General features: G+C 35.2%; 1 protein-coding gene across 26 annotated transcripts in view; it reads left to right on the forward strand.

Moving 5' to 3' along the window:
- The window catches only part of IRAG1 (inositol 1,4,5-triphosphate receptor associated 1), a 72,150-nt gene that overhangs the window by 50,632 nt on the left and 3,136 nt on the right, over nucleotides 1-18,382 (forward strand). For 25 of the 26 annotated variants that reach the window (XM_015286442.4, XM_040701191.2, XM_040701190.2 and 22 more), the window contains 12 exons: nucleotides 1,202-1,795; nucleotides 3,784-3,862; nucleotides 5,902-6,022; nucleotides 7,819-7,849; nucleotides 8,585-8,725; nucleotides 10,915-11,046; nucleotides 11,961-12,102; nucleotides 12,748-12,800; nucleotides 14,423-14,530; nucleotides 14,993-15,060; nucleotides 16,505-16,624; nucleotides 17,535-17,669. In XM_015286442.4, the coding sequence (XP_015141928.2) occupies nucleotides 1,202-1,795; nucleotides 3,784-3,862; nucleotides 5,902-6,022; nucleotides 7,819-7,849; nucleotides 8,585-8,725; nucleotides 10,915-11,046; nucleotides 11,961-12,102; nucleotides 12,748-12,800; nucleotides 14,423-14,530; nucleotides 14,993-15,060; nucleotides 16,505-16,624; nucleotides 17,535-17,669 (1,724 nt within the window). The remainder of the gene's footprint in view (nucleotides 1-1,201; nucleotides 1,796-3,783; nucleotides 3,863-5,901; nucleotides 6,023-7,818; nucleotides 7,850-8,584; nucleotides 8,726-10,914; nucleotides 11,047-11,960; nucleotides 12,103-12,747; nucleotides 12,801-14,422; nucleotides 14,531-14,992; nucleotides 15,061-16,504; nucleotides 16,625-17,534; nucleotides 17,670-18,382) is intronic. The other variant, XM_046942264.1, reaches the window with a different exon arrangement.

Here is an 18,382-nt window from a genome sequence, read left to right on the forward strand (position 1 = left end):
TCTAGATCTATGTAGTTGAGCGGAAGAGGTTACCATACTTAGTATTGGATATTGCTGATAGGATGTTACAACTTCATGTTGCTATTTGTTGAGCTGTTTATGTGAGTGCTTTCTAATTTGCTTCAGGTAGCATCACATGGCCCTTTGAAAAGATTTTGTCATGAGTGGATTAGGCAATGCTTTAAATATGTAACAGCAGAGTTTTGGAGCAGTAACTACAAAGGGGAAGAGTAGCAACATACTCAGGCCAGACCCCCCAAACATAGTGTGTTTGTTGCCTTAAATTACTGACACAGGTGCTCTTAGCAAAAGTGCAGATTCTGTACTAAAGTAGAGAAGGTATATGCAGTTGTTCATCAGTTCTAAATGGAGACTGCAACCAAATTATAACCTGTGGTATATGCAGAGTAAGATTTTATATAGTTTGCATGCATATATTCTATACATCTGCCTCAGTTCTCTCTGTATCTTACTGTATCACAGTGAGAATAGGATGACTAACATACCTTAACCGTAGTGCCATAGCCCTAAAACCTGTAATTATATTTGGCTGGTAGGACTGTTGCTGTTAAAGTTGCATGATAAGGAAATCCTGTGCACCCAGTAAAATGGTGTAAATTGTTTATCTCAAGTAACAATAGAATAGAAGAAAGATAAGGTATGGATCGGTGAACAGAGTAATCAAGTACATTTTAATGAGATCTTTCAGCAGTATTATATAGAATTAAACACACCACTAGAAATGGAACTAGGCATAAACATGGAGATGTGACAAACACAGGAAGAAGTTACAGTATGTGCCTTTTATTTGTGTACAAGCCTATATTTTATTTCTCTTGGGCGATGAGGAACGATCAAAAACACAAAATAATCAAACCAAGAAATCTAGAAATTCTGTAAAACTCAGTAAGATATGGGTTTAGAGGCATATACTCAGGCAAACCTTATGTTAGGATGATCAACTTATGTTAAGATGGTGAGAATCCTGGTTATGTGAGGATTTCTGGAATGGGGAGGATATTATCTTAAAGGTTCAGAGAAGAGATTCCCTATTCATTTTTTTTTTCCAAGTGCACTTAAAAATTATTCTGTTGTTAACAGCATGTGTTTAAAAGCAAACATCAGTGTGAAGGAAAATGATCCTATACAGGGGAAAAGAAAATCACATTTATTTTTCTGTTTTGTGTTCCTCTACTTTCAGAACGTTTCCAAAGGATTAATGGATCGGAGACTGAATGATCAAAGAAAGATTTCTCAGGGAAGGTTGGTTCCTCGTTCTGCTGGTTTTGAAAACTCCAAAGAAAAACTCTCTGAACAAAAAGAAAACTTTGATCCGTGTAAGCATGTAGATACTTTACCTAAGTGCTCCCCTTCAGGTAGTGATGGTGGCAGAATGTCTCTTAACACTTGCTTGAATGTCTGTGAAAATGAATTTGGAAAATCCTTTCTCAAGAAAGCAAAAGAAAATGATGTTCCTTTAAGAACCTGTCTACCAGGACCAGGAATAGGAAATATAGACTCAAAGCTAAAAAGTCCTATTCCAGAAATGAGGGACCATAAAGTTTCTTTTAAACCAGAATTTAAACTGTGTGGGCTGCGTCCTCCTCTACTACGAGCTGTATCGTGGGATAGTTTAGAGCCTGGACAGAAAGATAAGACACCCGTAAAGTTACCATCCGAGGAAGATAAAAGCTTTGTTGTTGGTAATAAATCCAGCAATCAAATAAAAGCATTCAAAGACCTCCAAATCCAAGTTCAACCTGTACGGATGCAGAAATTGACAAAACTCAGAGAGGTGAGTCCTGATTGTATCCTTTAACTTAAGCTTTAAACTTATTTTTATATCTTACTGAACTTTCAAGTTGCTTAGCCTTATTTTTTTATCATTTCAAGAAATGTACACCAATATAATGGGTAGCAGTGTTAGCAAAATCAACATATTGTATTATTTGTCCTTCGCAACTTCAGTAAATTGTAACTGATAACTAAATGCCATGGAATTACTTTGTTTTGCAGTTCACGCACAATATGCATAAACTGTACTGTTGTGTCTTCAATATGCACGTGTGCTCTTGCACATGCATGTTTTTGCCCTCAGAAATAACTATAGTACTAGTGTCAAGCAAACTAATTGCTTTCATTGTGACAAAAAGGTGAGTATAAATCAGTTTCTCTTTTTTGCACAGTTTACATGAACTGTAAACAAGAAGCAGTTGATTAACGATCATGTCATTTATAAAACATACATACAAGTAAAATGATCTCATCTGGTTTCTAAGAAGAATTCTAGTTCTGAAGAATCTTTCCTTCCTGAGGATATAACAATGTTCTCTTTAAAAGGGTCGCTTAGGCTCTTTCACTTCCTTTCTTTCACTGCACTGCGCTTTTTCTTCTTCAGAATTTTCCTCAGAACCAGACTCTTACAAAATGCTAACAGGCTGATTTCTGTCTGAAAGGAGTGAGACCTGTATATAAACTGAAAGCTTTACCTTAAGTTTAGAAATGGATACTATGGTTTTGTTTACAGGCTTAAAACAATAGTTTTAAACAATAGTGCAATACAAACTATTTGTAAGTGTTCTTTGGTTTTAAAAATCACTTCTTCTTTGTTCAGTTGGGTGTTTTTTGAATCCTGTTTACCTCTTGGCAGTCTCCCTTTTAAGGACAGTAGTCGTATCATTCAGGAATACTGAACTTGGCAAGAATATTCTATTTTAAATATCTCAGGTGACTGGAAGTTGTTTTGGTATGGTTTTTTGCTACTTGAACACCCTCTGAGAATGTCTTATAGTGTCCAGAGTTTTAGAACTAAGCCTTAAGAATTAACCATTGTATTGAGAAAAGTGACATGAAACAGTAAACCACCAAGATAAAGCAACCAACACGTACACGCATGTTGTAAACAGAACAGGACTTTTCCCTTCCTCCCCTTTAGAAGCTGTAGTTCCTTTCCTTAAGACCATCATAATGGTGAGGAGGATGTCAAACTCTGCACTTTGGTTATTGTATTGCTTGGGTATGTCAGCTTGGTTATTCATATTTTCCTGTTTATGTAACACATTCTTACTACATATGTACTAGAAATGTTTGTTATAGAGACACTTGAGCCATATGATTTTGAGTATCTTACTGGCTGTTAAACACAATTAGTAGTTACAATAAGAAAAATTAACAAAACATGAAATGTAATTCCAGTTATGAAGGATTTGAGCTCTGACTTTGAGAAATATCTCATAAATGAAAGCAGATGTTTGTGAATTTTAAATATGATTGAGAATATGAAAGTAGAAAATGAGGTGATACTAGAGAGAGAATATTGATGAAGTTTAATCCTTAAGTGTACATTCTTTTTACCTGCAGGGAATAGTGGCAGAGTACAGTAGCAATGAAGCATTGATGTAAGCAAATCCTACTGAATGAAGTGTCAATCTTATGTATCTCATTTTCTGAATTTTCTCATTTCATTTGGGGAAACCTGCTTAGTACTGTGGCTATTTGCAACAGTGCTTTTTTCATGCTCGTTTATTAAAACTCTATTTTTCAACTAGAGCAGGGGGAACACATTGCAAATCTCTATTCATGTGACCAGGAATTTTGCTGAATAATGCATGCATGAAATTTGAAATATGCAATACCAATATTATAATAACTATAACTTCATACGAATATCTGTTATGCTTATTAAATAAAGTGAAAGTTATATTTAACATCACACATCAGAGCTCCATACATCGAGATTTTTTCATTAAGTTACTTGGAAATGTTATTTTTTTTTCTTAACAGGAGCATATTTTGATGAGAAATCAAAATTTAGTTGGACTTAAACTTCCTGAACTTAGTGAAGCTGCTGAACAGGAAAAAGGTGCAGTATCATAAAAGTGTGAAGGGGGCTGTGTTTGTCATACACTGATTTTTATAATTAACTAGTACAGAAAATAAAAAAAATGTTTCTTATTCTTCAATTACAAAAATAATTCCGATGGAGCAGTAATGTAGGAGGGTAGTAAATGATTGAGAGACGAGTAGCATACCCTTTGCCCTGTGTGGTACACTTCTGGGAAGCAGGAATAGAAGGATGCAGTGTGAGAGGTGCTATTCTTTGTACACTCTGGGGCTGTTTCATAAGACCTTAAAGCTTCTACTACGTGGGAATGACGGAGATATTACCTTTCATGTTATCTCTGGAAACAGTCTTATCTTCAATCTGAATGAAGCAAGATTAAAAGACACTTATTGTCCTTTACCTGTACGTAGTGATTGTATTTTTGGATTCCTGCATATGATAGTATTATTTCTATCACTCTGCTAGTATATTCCCCAAAAATTGCTGTGTGCACTTTGTCTGAAAGTGTAAAATATGTGATATTTTACCAGTCTTTTAAACACTTAGATCTGAAACTTTTGGGGGAAACATTATGAAAACCTACCCATTATTTGATCCAGCTTGCCAACCAAAATCTCAAAAGTATCATTAATATTTTAAAGTCTAGTACGCATCTAAATGATAGCCAGCACATTAAGGGTCAAACTTTTCTCCTGAATGGATAAAGCAATTGAGAGGACAAATCCTTAGCTCATTTTTTAGGTAGACTTATTTCCTTACATTGTCATAAAAGCCACTTTGTTCTTTTTAACTCGAGTTGTAATTTTGCTTGAATAATAGGAAGTAGCCAGCTACTTCAACATTACTGTTGTAAAGCAAATATATTGGCTCCAGCAAATTTTGTAATTGATGCCAAGTTATTGTGATTGTCCTAGAAACGATGTTGCATCTAAAGATGTTTAGAAAAGTGGACTATATTAGGTTGGAGACATTTTGGTGTTGGGCTATGTTTTTTTTTTTTTTTAGGTCATACACAGTGGTTCTTAAATAATGAGATGTTTAAATATAAAAGAATTGCACAGAACTAAAATGTAGCTAAAAAGAATCTAGCTTTCACATTTGTGTTTTCCACAATTAAAAAAAATCTGAGCTTTTTCATATTGTTTTGAAAGTCTAAGAATCTGTTATGCTAAATGAACAGGAAGGCTGTGCAAAGATATCTTCCTAGGTCTCGGATTAAAACTGGGGAACCTGACTTTCCTACAGGAGAGTCCTTCTTTAAATTTTGTCAAGGTAAGAGGAGACGATAAAGCAATTATTATATACAAAATTAAATAAAATTAAGTAACATAACTTTAAAAAAAAGCATTTGAACCATATCTTAGTCATTATGAAAGTGAAAATTTGCGTCTTTCATGACCTGTTTCAATGAAAATGCAGTGTGAACGATACATGCGGTAGTGAAGATCATCACAAAAGTGAATAAAATCTGTAGTAGTGTAGTAGTATCTGTTGTATACTGTAGTAGTTAAGTATAGGGGTAATCAGTTTGTCAGATGGCATTTAACGCCTAGAAAATGACAGTACTCTATTATGAAATATAAACTAAAATATTCAAGACATGAGGGAGCTATATTGATAAAGCCCACATGTGAAATGTCAAATGTTCTGGTAATGAATTTGGATTCAATTTAAATTTGAAAAAAAAAAAAAAACCAATAATTTTTCAGTGCATTAGAGACTATCAGAGTACCAATTAATTCAAATTTTCTGTGTTAAGAGTGATGTTTGCAGTGGTTACCCTTATTGCACCTGCTCAAAAAGAAGACAGGAGAAGAGATGAGTGATGAATCACTGTATGTAATCCCAGGAATGTTCTGCGTTAACAGGTGGAGAACATTTTCTGATTGCCCTGCTTTTTTAATGAGTAGAGATGGAGTAGAATCCTCATTAACTTAAAAAAAAAAAGTCACGGTTAGGTTTAAACAGTACTATTTGGCTGTGAGATGCTGACTTGATTATTAATGCATGACTTCTCAAATAACATCTGAAAGGTTTTTATCTGAAAATGTCTTTAGGTCCTTCACCTCTCCCCTCCCCCACTGAAGAGGAAGAGACAAAGAATAGCTCCGATGTCATGCCTGGCATTCCTGACATATTGCTGCGAAAGCTACGTGTGCACAAGTCTCTTCCAGGAAGGTAAAAGCTCATTGGAGGTAGCAAGAAATCACCGAGGGCAAGGCATACTAACAGTTTTCAGTGAACTCCCTTTCTGGGAATCCATTAATTGGGGATTCATATATGTAGAGAATCCGCTGCATCTTAAAATGTGCAACACAGATTTTCTGAATAGTTTGGGGAGCACACACTTCCAGTGATTGACTAATTCTCAAATTAGTTTTTAAGTTCTACATCAAAAATTCTAAAACTTAACTTACTACAAGCATGTTTTTATACAGAACTGCTACTAATCTGTCCACTCCTGTTTTTTGGGGGTTGCTGCTGTAGAGATAAAATCATGTTGGAAGTGTTAGTATCTCTTCAAGCCAGACATTTTTCAGTGGAAAAAAATTTGGACGTGGCAAAATTCTGTAGTTTTTCTGCAAGTGACGATTTTTCTGGGAAATGAATGTTGTTATTCTGCAAACTTGTAAGTTCCATGTCCTTGAGATGTGCAGGTAGGCAGTTGTCAGCAGATTGCTTAACATCTGCTATTGCTCAAGGGTTTCTTTCCTTCTTTGTCTTAGAAGCAAGAAGTCTGCTGGAGCATGACAGGACTGACTTGTCCATTGGTGAAAACATTTATTGGCAAAACTGTTTAAGAGAGCTTTAAAGTAGGATCAGTGTGGGAGTGGAATGCCACTAGGAACACTGATGTTGAACCAAGGGATGGTACAGTACTGTGTGAGAGTGGCAAGGCTAATGGGAGCATCAGGAGTACTGCAGGTTCAGGAGCATATCTGAAATGTTTACACATAAGCACATGCAGCATGAGGACCAAGTGGGGATGAACCGGAGTCTTTGATCCTTTCTCAGAGCTATGATACCGCTGGTACTATTGAGACTTGGTGGGGTGAGTCCTATATTTGGAGTGTTGGGATGGAGGGCTGTTGGCTGTTCAGAAGGGACTGGCAGGGCAGTCAAGGTGGAGGTATGGTGTTGTGCATAAGAGACACTAACCTGTACAGCCTTTGTCATTGGGGCAGAGAGCCTCTGGGTGAGGATGAAAGGGACAGATAGCAGTGCAGATGTTGTGGGTGTCTACTACACACCACAAACCCAGGATAGTGACATGAGCTATAGGCAATTACGGAAAATCGTAGGATTGGTTACCTTTGTCCTTATGGGAAACTTTGAATTCTGAGATATAATTGGTAATATCATACTGCCACAACAAGTCTGGGAAATTGCTAAACCATGTTGAAAATAACTTACTGAGTGAGCCATCTAGGAAAGGTGCTGTCCATGATGTGTTTGAGAGCAGGGAAGGCCTTGTGGGAGAGGTGATAGTGGGTGGTTTTCTTGACCATGGAGATCATGAATTAGTTGACCTCAAAGTTTTTAGTGTAAGGAAAAAAGTGGGTGGTTGATGCCGCATGCCCTGAATGCCATCCATCTGTGATTATTATCATCACAAGATTTCAGCTGTTAACACAAGTAAAATATGTAAAGATAATAATCACAAGTGTAGTGTATTTGTTGACCTGCAACTCTAAAAGGGTATTTTCTGGCTTGCTCTTCTATTTGAAATTTATCACAACGCAGTGCAGATATTCATAACAATATTTGCAATTACTAGAAACTTTGGTTTATTTCTGCTAATACTCAAGTGATGCTTAAAACAAGCAAACTAGCAAATAATACTGGTTTGAAGAAAAGGAATCATAAAATATTTGAGGGAAAGATATTCTTTGTTATTCCCAATTAAATATTTCAATATCTTTGTTTTTAAGAGACAAAACAAAAAATCTGAGTTGTTTTGCTTTTATTTCTAGCTCCCCTCCACTTACTGAAAAAGAAGTTGAGGTAAGTGTGGTCTTAAACTGATAAATTTAGACAGCAAAGGGAGCATTGCTATATATTCATGTAAGCTTCTGAATAACACAAGCTCTAATTCTTGATTGAAGAAAAATATTCTGGATTCATTTAACATTTTTCAGTTATGCAAAGTGCATTTTATGCCTTAATAAATTTATTCTATATTTAAATTAATTATAATCTTGGATATATTCCTGGTTTATTTGGGCCTTTTATTTCATGTGCCTCAGTTTTAAGCAACAACCCTTAAAAGCAGGGTTTGAGAGAACGTTAAGCACTTGATCCTTTTGCTTTTGGTGGTAGATGTTTATCCCTTAGGTAAAACAATGCTAATGGTGAGCTCATCCCTGGATTTCCTCTGCACAGGCTATCTGTTTAAAAACCTTGGGGACCCTTGGAGGAAGTCCAGTTAGAAAACAGATGCATTGTGATTCTCATGCTTCTGTTAGGCTACTTCCGTCATTGTGCCTCTGCTCTACTGATCTCCCAGAGAAACATTTGTGAAAACATTCATATCTTTAGAGGAAGTAATGAGAACTGATATTTGAAACAATTTTTAAATGATATTTTATTCAATTTTCTGTTTCAATATTTAATATTTCAATATATTTAATATTTTAAGCGCTGAAGTTTGTTAAATATCTACTGTTATTCATAAGTTGTTACTGCAAATTACATTACAGTGGCAGTGTTTTAAAAATGCCTTCTTTTAAATCCAAACAGAATGTATTTGTACAACTTTCCTTGGCCTTTAGAAATGATAGTTATACCTTGGAATCAAGAATTAACCAAGCAGAGAGAGAGAGAAATCTTACTGAAGAGAATGCTGAGAAGGAATTGGAAAACTTTAAAACAGCCATTACGGTAAGAAAACAACAATACATATTTCCCTGAACTACACTTGTACAGATGCAAGTGCACACACGTTTGAAATGTGTATCTATGCTTGCTAATACTTATCCTAAATTCTATCCCTAAACTTAATTTTCTACTGCTTGAGCTCATTATGTAACTCCTTCCAGAGGAGAGAGCACTTCCTGCCAGAGTGGGCTACTGTTGCTGAAACTTAGAGGATGTTGCCCTACTTCTAACAATTTTCAGTTATAAATGCTGTGATTCTGAGGTTCAGTTCTTAGAATAAGCCTGTGACAAAGTTAAGAGCAGGTAGGACTGCAGTTTGAGCACTGATTCATGCTCTCCTGGACAAGACCTTCTTTAGCAGTAAATTTGTAGTATCTAGCTAAGTGACATACTGAAATGATCTGAAGCCTGAGTTCAAAAGTTCCTAACTTAGAAGATCAGTGAACTGCAGATAATAGAAGATTGCATAGGTAAGGAAACAGTGAGGGTTACGTAAGGAATACATGTGGTCTTAGGAAAAGGTTATAGACCTGAATGCTTTTTCATTCTAGCTGCCCTTCACGTTCTTTTGTCAGCAGTCGTTTTCAGTTCTTCTCACCAGCTTTCTTTCGATTTTCTAACTGCAATGACAAATATATCTCTGAGATGTGTTAATTTATGTGCTGTGCACAGTTTTGTGCAAAAAATGAGCAAAACTGTGCAAAACTTATGTGGAATTTCAAGTCTACACGTACAGAAAAAGTGGGGGAAAAGTGTTTTGAATAGTTTGCAGATCTTGCCTCTGAAACAACCTGCAAAATCTCAGGTCTTGAATTTGACCAGTGTTTACGATTCTTTTATTCAACCTTGCTAATTTCTGTTTTGTTCAAAAACCCACCTTCAAGTAGAAGCCCATTTACATGAACTTCAGATTTGTTAAAATAATGAAGTTACAATTGACAAGGAACACTTAAAAATCTGAAATCTGAGCATTTTCCCAAACACATTCCTTTCTGTCCTCTTCGGTGTTGTAGTCAAATTTAGGCTGCAATTTGTTAACACGCTGGCTTCAGTGGTAAGTTTAAAAATGATTGTCATTGGGGTTGTTGCTCCAAATTCATCATTCTATTAGCTGTGCTCCTACAACAAAGGTTTGCAGTACAAATATGATTTTTCAATGGATTCTAGTAAAAAACTTATTGCCCACCACTCCCTTCTTTGAAGGAAGAGAAGAAAGAAGAGGAGGAGGAGATGTTGTTCCTTTCATACAAATCATTTCAATGTGCTGACTTAATCTTGCGGTAATATGTGGGAGGGCATTTGAAGAAGGGCACAATGTAACTGGTCAGAGAGAGAATCATGTGAACAGTGATACTGATTAATTATTTAAGACAACCTCGATGCTAAGTCTGGAGCACACTGAAAATGCACTTCAAGAATGTAGAAATCAGTCAACATCACAGTCTGCTGTAAATCTGACAGAATGTAGTTCAGACTTTCTTGTATCTGTCCTTTTTGTGAATAGAAACTGATTCAGTGAAGAAATGTTTGCTAAGGCTCTAGTTAATGAAAGATCTAAATTCACTCTTCTAGTACTAATCCCAAGGACACTATATGCTCTCAGTATTAAATTTGATCCATCAAAATAATAGTATTAATCAAAAAAGCTTTGTACTGGTAGATGAAAAGTGATTAAAAATATGTAACTGTCATTGGAATTACAAGCAATATTCGTCTCTATTCTCTTACTTTTGCAATCCTTGAGACCTTAATGTCAGATTAATTTTTGAAATGACTGAAATATCTTGGAACGGATAGAACATCAATTGCCTTCTTAACACCTTGTTCCAAGCAGATAAATATGTTACTTGTTTCAGGAATCATTTGTAAGTTATATGTAAAATAAGCTTGGTAATTGTCAGGTTCATAGGTAGAAAGTCGTGATTCATAACTGATTTCAAAGGAAAAAGAATTGCAAATGTGCTCAGCCCTTCTTAACCTCTTGAAAAGCATGCCTACAACATGCAGTTAAGCAGCATTCCATGTCAGAGTAGCACCACTTACTTGGTTGTTGAGTGCTGTTCCTCTGTGGTGAATTCATCAATGCGCAGTTCTGCCTGGAGGTGTCTTATACCAGTTCTGTTACTCAGGCTAACTGATCTGAACTAAGAGTTGGAAGACATAATAGTAAGGCTTATGTATTTTCTTTTCAGTCTTCAGCTCACTTATGGCATCACTACGAGCACAGAGAAGCTTACCAGAAACTACTGGAGGATATTGCTGTTCTGCGGCGTTTAGCTGCTAGACTATCTAGTCGTGCTGAAATGGTTGGAGCAGTTCGCCAGGTAAGAACATCACAGAATCACAGAATGGCCCAGGTTGGAAGGGACCTCGAAGATCATGAAGCTCCAACCCCCCCCCACCACCACAGGCATCCTGGTGTCTAGCAAATATATCCTGGCTGCACATGTTTATTCCTTGGTGGTTGTTTTGATTTTTAGTTGTTGGGGTTTGTTTTGTTTTTACCAGCCATAACTGTAGATTATCTCTTTGACTTTTGTCATTTTGAGAGATTAAAGACATTTATTGTAGTGTCAAAGAAGACATCCCTTTCGGTCTGAAACAAAATTCAAACAGAATTACCTATGAAGTTATGTAACATCTGTAAAATGGGCGTATATATTGTTCAGAACTATAGCTGCATCACAACGTTTAAAATTAGGGCAGCATGGATCAGAAAACTTTTTTGAGTCAACAAAGCTCATCTAGATTGGTAGCCTGCCCTTGGCAATAGTTGAAGACAGACAAATCAAAGCTTAGAACAGCAAGTATAAATGAGAATACAGCAACACATTCTCAGGCTCAAGACTGTTACCTTTTCCAAATGAAGTAACTAGGCTGAGGCCAGTGACTAAGAGCTTGGAGAGTTTGAAAATAAACGCACATATACTACATAAGCAATAATGTTGGTTATCTATTTATAATCATATATAATTATTCATTATAATTATTCATATAATGTAGGCACAAAGACAGTGTATAAATTGACGTAATATGACAAAATAATGATAATTTTCTTTGGGTATAAACTAGTGTATTCATGTGTATGTTCTAATTGACTTAGAAATTCTTAATCTTTAAGATATCAATATTTTTAATGAACTATTCACTGACAGGGAACGTGAACATGGAAGCAAATAGTATGTTTGAGAAATGTAGATGTAAATGAGGTAATCCTCTCTTCTCTTTTCTTCTTTAGGAGAAGCGTATGTCAAAGGCGACGGAAGTAATGATGCAGTATGTGGAAAATCTGAAAAGAACATATGAAAAAGATCATGCTGAACTAATGGAGTTTAAGAAACTTGCTAATCAGAATTCTAGCAGAAACTATGGTGCATCTGGTAAAAACAAACAAAAAAATCCTCTAGTGTTTGTCTTTCCCATGTACAGAGAGGTATCTAGTGATATTAATGATAAGAGGTGAAACCTGTTCTACAGAAAGACTTTATATAGCTAAACACCTAAATTATTGTGAATAAACCATACCTAATGTTATAGCACAGTAATTTAAAATCACTGTCACTCACTGAATTCTGATTAGATACAATAAAATTTGTAGTGACCTATAACATACATGCATAGCTTGTGCAGTTCTAATGCATCTGCTTCTGAAATGACAGCTGGTAGCAAAGCCTAATTAATTAAAAATACTTCTTTTTTGTCACCTTTTCTTTCTTAGCTTTTGAGGCAGAAACTCAAATATGAGTATTTTCTTTTTAAAAAAAACTTGTATAAAGAGCTAATTAGTGGGTTTTTTTAATGATCTCAGTAGGAATAGTAATGGAATTTTTTGTGTGTATGTTTTTTGTTATTTCATATTTCTGCTACAGGTGTAAATGAGGCCACAACTATATGACATATAAATAGACAGTCAGACATTGTGCAAATATATTATGTCTGAGTTTAAAATGCTGACAAGGGCTATATTAATATTATTTATAGATACTTATATATTCTAAAACTGTTCCTTATGTACTCTTTTTAAGCAGAAGATGGAGTACCTCGTTCGTCTAGATCCATGTCTCTAACAGTTGGAAAGGTATCTTTGCAAAGTCTATATACATTCAAATTTAATAGTCTGTATTCAAATATGGTAACAGTAAATTCTCAGTATTGTTCATCTAATCTAGTGCAAGCATATCCATGCTTTGTATTTTAGATGCCTGATTAGGGATGACTTTATGCTTCTATGTGATAACAGTAATGCTTGCTGTGAATCATAAAGAGACCTATTTGGTTATGAATAGTAGTATTCCAGGCCACCTACCTGTGCTGCAGGTAGTAACATAGGTCCTGTGCTTTACTGTAGTTCTTCAGTGAGGAAGCTGAACTTTGGATCAAAACTTTCTATTTAATGAGGGAATCCAGGAACACACTTTTCATTGTCTTAAGAATTAAAATTGTGTTCAGAAGATAGATGTAAATAGTAATTTGAAGTAGTTTTCAGTTAGTATCAAAATATCTTGTTTGGCTTGACAAAGCATTGAAATAGGGAGATTATCTCAGATTGTTATGCACCTTAACATTGTTTTACACTTTTTTTTTAATTGTTTAGTACTTCCAAGAGTCCAATTTTATGTAAAACCTCCTAAATTAACCAGTAATTTGAGGGACCTAAGTCCCAGTTTGACTGTTCTGAAATCTGGTGATGAGAGGCATTATTGAGTCTAGTATTTCTATTCATATTTTTACTCTTTTCTTGGCTGTAGTTCTTGAGGTTTTGTTTATTCCTATCACTTCTGAGTGCTGAGTAAGAAGACTTCACTCTCCAGTAAACTTTTTCAGGAGCACATTATGTGGACCTCTGTCATTAATTAATAGGTATAATTGATCCTGTCTAGAACCAGGATAATGGAGTAGCTGATCCCATGTGTATATTCTGTAAACCTGTGTTTAACTCCTTTTCTGTAAGGTTATCTAAAGCAGAGTCTTAGAAAAGTATGGATATACGCTAAGATGAGGCTGGTAGATGCTATAGGTACTTGGCTGAGTTTTTTTTACTCCTTGGGATGCATAGATTTCACTAATTGTCTATCATATGGTAAGGTATTTGGCTTCTTAACTACCAGCAAAAGCTTAAATTATCTTAAATGTACTTGAGTTATGTGTTGTGTGAGTGGGAGGAAGGAGGCTCTATTCTTCTGTGAAGGGAAAGAATGTTATTGTTTCTACAATAATACACCGTTGTATAAGAAATAAATATATCTTAGTGGATGCAATCTGTCATAATGTGTACATAACAAGGAAAGAGTATCATGTTTAACTTCATTATTTTCCAGTAATTGTGACACTGGTACTTTTCCCAGTATCATTACATATCTGGCTTAACCAAAGATTGTAGCCTGTAGTGAGAATTGAAGACACCAATTCAGAACATACCTCCTGTGTCACTTCATCTATTGAACTTTAAGAGTGGAGGGGAAAATGAGCAGCATCCCTGTACAAAGCCTCACTCTTCTCCAAGCAATCGCCATGCCAGACAGTACTATATGAAGTTTTGGGGAAGACCACAGCACTAACAGCAGCATAATTTTGCTGCCAACTCTCCCTTCCCGGGGCTTGATGCTGGCATTAACTTACATTTTTGCCACACCTATTAACTTGAAGAACTTTTCTTCAGCCTATATTGTTGTATGACAAATAAAATGTTCTTTACCATAGAATATGCCTCGGAGGCGAGTCAGCGTTGCTGTTGTTCCTAAATTTAACTCCTTAAACATTCCTGGTCAGTCACCAACAGCTTCACCTATACCTTCAATGCCATCCCTGGTAAGTAAAACTCACAATTTAAAGACAGAATTTTTTGTTTAAAATACTTTTGGATAGACCAAGCCATAGCTGTTAAAAATGTAAGCTTTTTCATTGGTTAAATTTGACTCCATCCTAATGAAAGGCTGGACGAAAGCAATCCTGTTGGGTTAAGGGTTATTTTCTTGATTTTTTTTTTTTATTGTTTAGCGATCAATAGATGAAAAAGAGTTAGACTGGATACTATCAGGGGGAGGTGGGAGGGGGTTGGGAGGAAAGCGTTGTAGAGGTTCAATAAAATCAGGTTTTAAGTCCATTGTTTATTGTGGTTAAAAGGAATGATCTTTGAGCTCTTTGATCAAGATACTCTGCTAGTGAATGAGAGAAGAAACCTAAGTAGCACATTGATTTTGTTGTTTCACTGAAGATCTCTTTGAAATTTATTCATGGATGTAGCATTTATTGTTGTTTTTCAACTTACAGTCTGAATCACCTAGCAATGGAAAGAGCAATCTAACATCTAATCCTGTTCTGCCAGCTGTTCTAGAGAAGTGAGTTTTCTGTAGATCATTCACTACCTATTGAATGTTAGTATGAAATGAAGATGTTGCTGGTATAGAATTTCACTTTTGTGACAGAAAATATACCAGTGCACAAGGTATTGAATTAGTGACACAATACTGACCCAAATTGATTCAAGATCTGTTAACTGTATTTTATTCTGTCACCATTATATTGTTTTCTTTTTTTGTGTACGTTCAAAGAATTGAGAAGCAGTATCTGAGAACTACGTTTTGCTTGCTACAATCCAACAGCCACTGCAATTCAATAATATAACATGCAGCAGAAGATTATGCATTTGAGCATGTGTACCTTTGGAACTCAGCAAAACTAAGAATATTACATGTAATGCAAGTGGATTTTTTTTATATTTATTGCAGTGCATTCATGCTGTACTTTGGATTGGCCATGAGCAACATTTGATATATATATTCTTAAACTTGATTATTGTAGTAATAGAAGTTTGTGTTCTGCTCTGGCCTTGTATGTGTGTTGCAAACTGATAAGAATCACACATTGAGATGCCATGATACTCGGGGTCATGTAGGTTTTGAAATTTGTGTTTAAAATATATAAAATTAAAAAGTATAGTTTATTATAATGCTAGATAACCAAAATTCTGTGTATGTCAAAACAGTGGCTAATTGAGTGTTTTGTTTTCTTTGGACTTTTTTAGTATAAAGTGAATTGAACATTCAGATAAAGTAAAGCACTCAGGTTGAAATTTTGTTTTTAACAATCCTAAAACCTGCTGCTGAGCTTATTAAACCTTATCTTCGCTAAATTTGCTCAGTCCTATCTGAATCATGTAAACTTTTTGACCCAGACATAAAGAAATGAGTGCAGATGAGCACTGCAGAAAGAGAGCTAATCTTTAGGCTAAACAAAGATTTTACTTAGGAAAAATTTTATTGACAGAAGGTATGTATGTGTTTATATTTTTTTACTTGTGTGAGTATCAATTTCAGTTTACTATAAAGTCAGTAAAGTACCTAAGAGACATATAAGAAAAATACTTTATTAAATTAATACTTGGAATTATTTCTACTATTTTTCCCCTGATGTAGCAGAGAAAATTTGTAAGACAATTTTTAGAAAGTCAAAGCAGGAAATGTTGTTTTTTTTAAAGGAAAAATAAATGCCATGAAACAAATATGATTTTTTTTAATAAGGAAATAAACATATTAATATTTTAAAGTTACTTTTTGAAACAAAAATTTTGCCAAGTATTTATTACTTCCTTTGCAAAACATTTCTCCAACATTACATTCACGTTAAAGTGAAAAACTGCAGGTTTTCCTTCAAAGATAGGTTTGGAATAATCATTAATGGATGAAGAGTCACACTAATTTTTTTCTTACTCAGTGGTATACTCCAAATACAAAGACTTCAGCAGTCTTGGTTTTGCTTTTATTTTCTCTTTTGTCTTGGCAGTGGAAAGACAAATGGAGAGCCTGACTGTGAAACCTCTACTTCTACAGTGACACAGGGCGGGCTGGAAGAGATCAATCCTGAAACTAAAGCCAAGATAGAAGAGGAAGCATATAACAAAGGGTGGGAATATTTTATGAGAATTGAATCTTAAATATGTGCCACCAGATGTATTTCTGTAGTGTAATTCTAAATGCAAAATGAGTGATGTTATTGATATGACTCCAAGAAGACTGTCCCAATTGAAGCAATATGGAAAGCAACATGAGTTAATGTAACTTTTGTCTTCATTGTGGTTGTTTACCTTCATCTTTTATTTATGTTAACCTGTTTGGGGGAGAGCCAGTTATTATCAGAGATTCTGAGTTGGATGGATGTTCATATGTTGATAGCGTTCACCTTCATGATAGGATATTCCAAAACAACCTTCTAAAATTCATATTCTGAAAGGTGTTCATGGAAGTGATTAACATGATATCAAATTTTTCATGAAAGTCATATTGTTTGTGTGGCAAAGTGCTTTACAAAACATGTTTTGTAGCAATTAATAGCTTCGGCATCTGTCTGTTTCTGAGTGTCAAGCTTAGAACTTATGTGAAGGCCGAAAGCTGTGATCCTACTCTGTAGGATCCAACAAGTCATATAACTTCAGCCTAGATTTGTGTCTATTTTCCAGAATTTGCATCTATTTTCCAGAATAGAATATCTAGCAGGTGTTCAAAATGATATAGAAAAACAATAAACAGAAATACACAACAACTTCTTTACAATAGACAGAAGTTCTACTCTGCAGAGGATTAGAATCATTTTTTTTCCCTTTTCCAAAATAAATTTGCAAACAGAGCTAGTATAATCATCCATTATGTAAGGATGGCTATGTGGTATATTCATAGCTAATCTTTGTCCTGTTCCAGTTCTGCAGAAACAGTTATTTATGTTTTATTGCATGTAGCAAAATATAAAGCCAGTTTTTCATCACATAGGAATGTGCTTATACAGCATACCAGACTAAGAGAAATTATTTGTGTTAAAGCTATCAGGAAGGCTTGAAGAAAACCAAAGAACTTCAGGACCTGAAGGAAGAAGATGAAGAGACACCAAAAGAAGGTCTTCATGATGAACATGAAGAAAGTGAAAATGACAGTGAGATAAAAAACCTGAAAAGCAGGTGAGACACTGGTATAATATCTCCGTATGGTAGGAGACTCTCTATATTTGTGGTACCAATCAATTGTGCTTTATGCTATTATTTTAGCATGTTTTCTTCCACTCTAGGGTAGGATGTTTGCACTAACTAGTTTTGCAAAGTGATTTATTCCACATAAGTACAGTTGCAAAATGCAAAATTTATTTTTAATATTTTGGTTAAAATTTTGTTTGTTTGCACATCAAAATGCTTCATCTTGATGGGGACAGGTTTTGAGGTTAAAAATATACATATATATATATATATTCCACAGATGTTCTTTAGGTGATAAATGAATCTCTCTGTAGCACATATCTCAAGAAATTTGTAATTCAGGAATCTGATGCCTTTATTTGTCCATGCGTCATTTCCAAAAGTTCTTAACCAGTCTATCTGCATCAGAGCACGTTCAGTAGGTGCATTCACAAGGGGAATGCAGTTTAACATGAACTCCAACTATGCTGGACTCCCTATAACTTGGACAGGCAGATGCTTGCTCCCTCTAGATCCTCTATAAACACTGCAGAACAGCACTATGATGGAAAGATATCCGAGCTTTCAGCAGAGGGACATATTGCATTCATCAGTACCCAGCGCTCTTTGAATGGAGCATGGATTTTGTTATACTCTATCATACCTGAAGCATTTGTGCTTAACTGAAAAACTTTTCTACATTTTCAGCTTTTTTTCATCTT

Source organism: Gallus gallus, chromosome 5 (assembly GCF_016699485.2).
Source record: "Gallus gallus isolate bGalGal1 chromosome 5, bGalGal1.mat.broiler.GRCg7b, whole genome shotgun sequence".
NCBI lineage: Eukaryota > Metazoa > Chordata > Aves > Galliformes > Phasianidae > Gallus > Gallus gallus.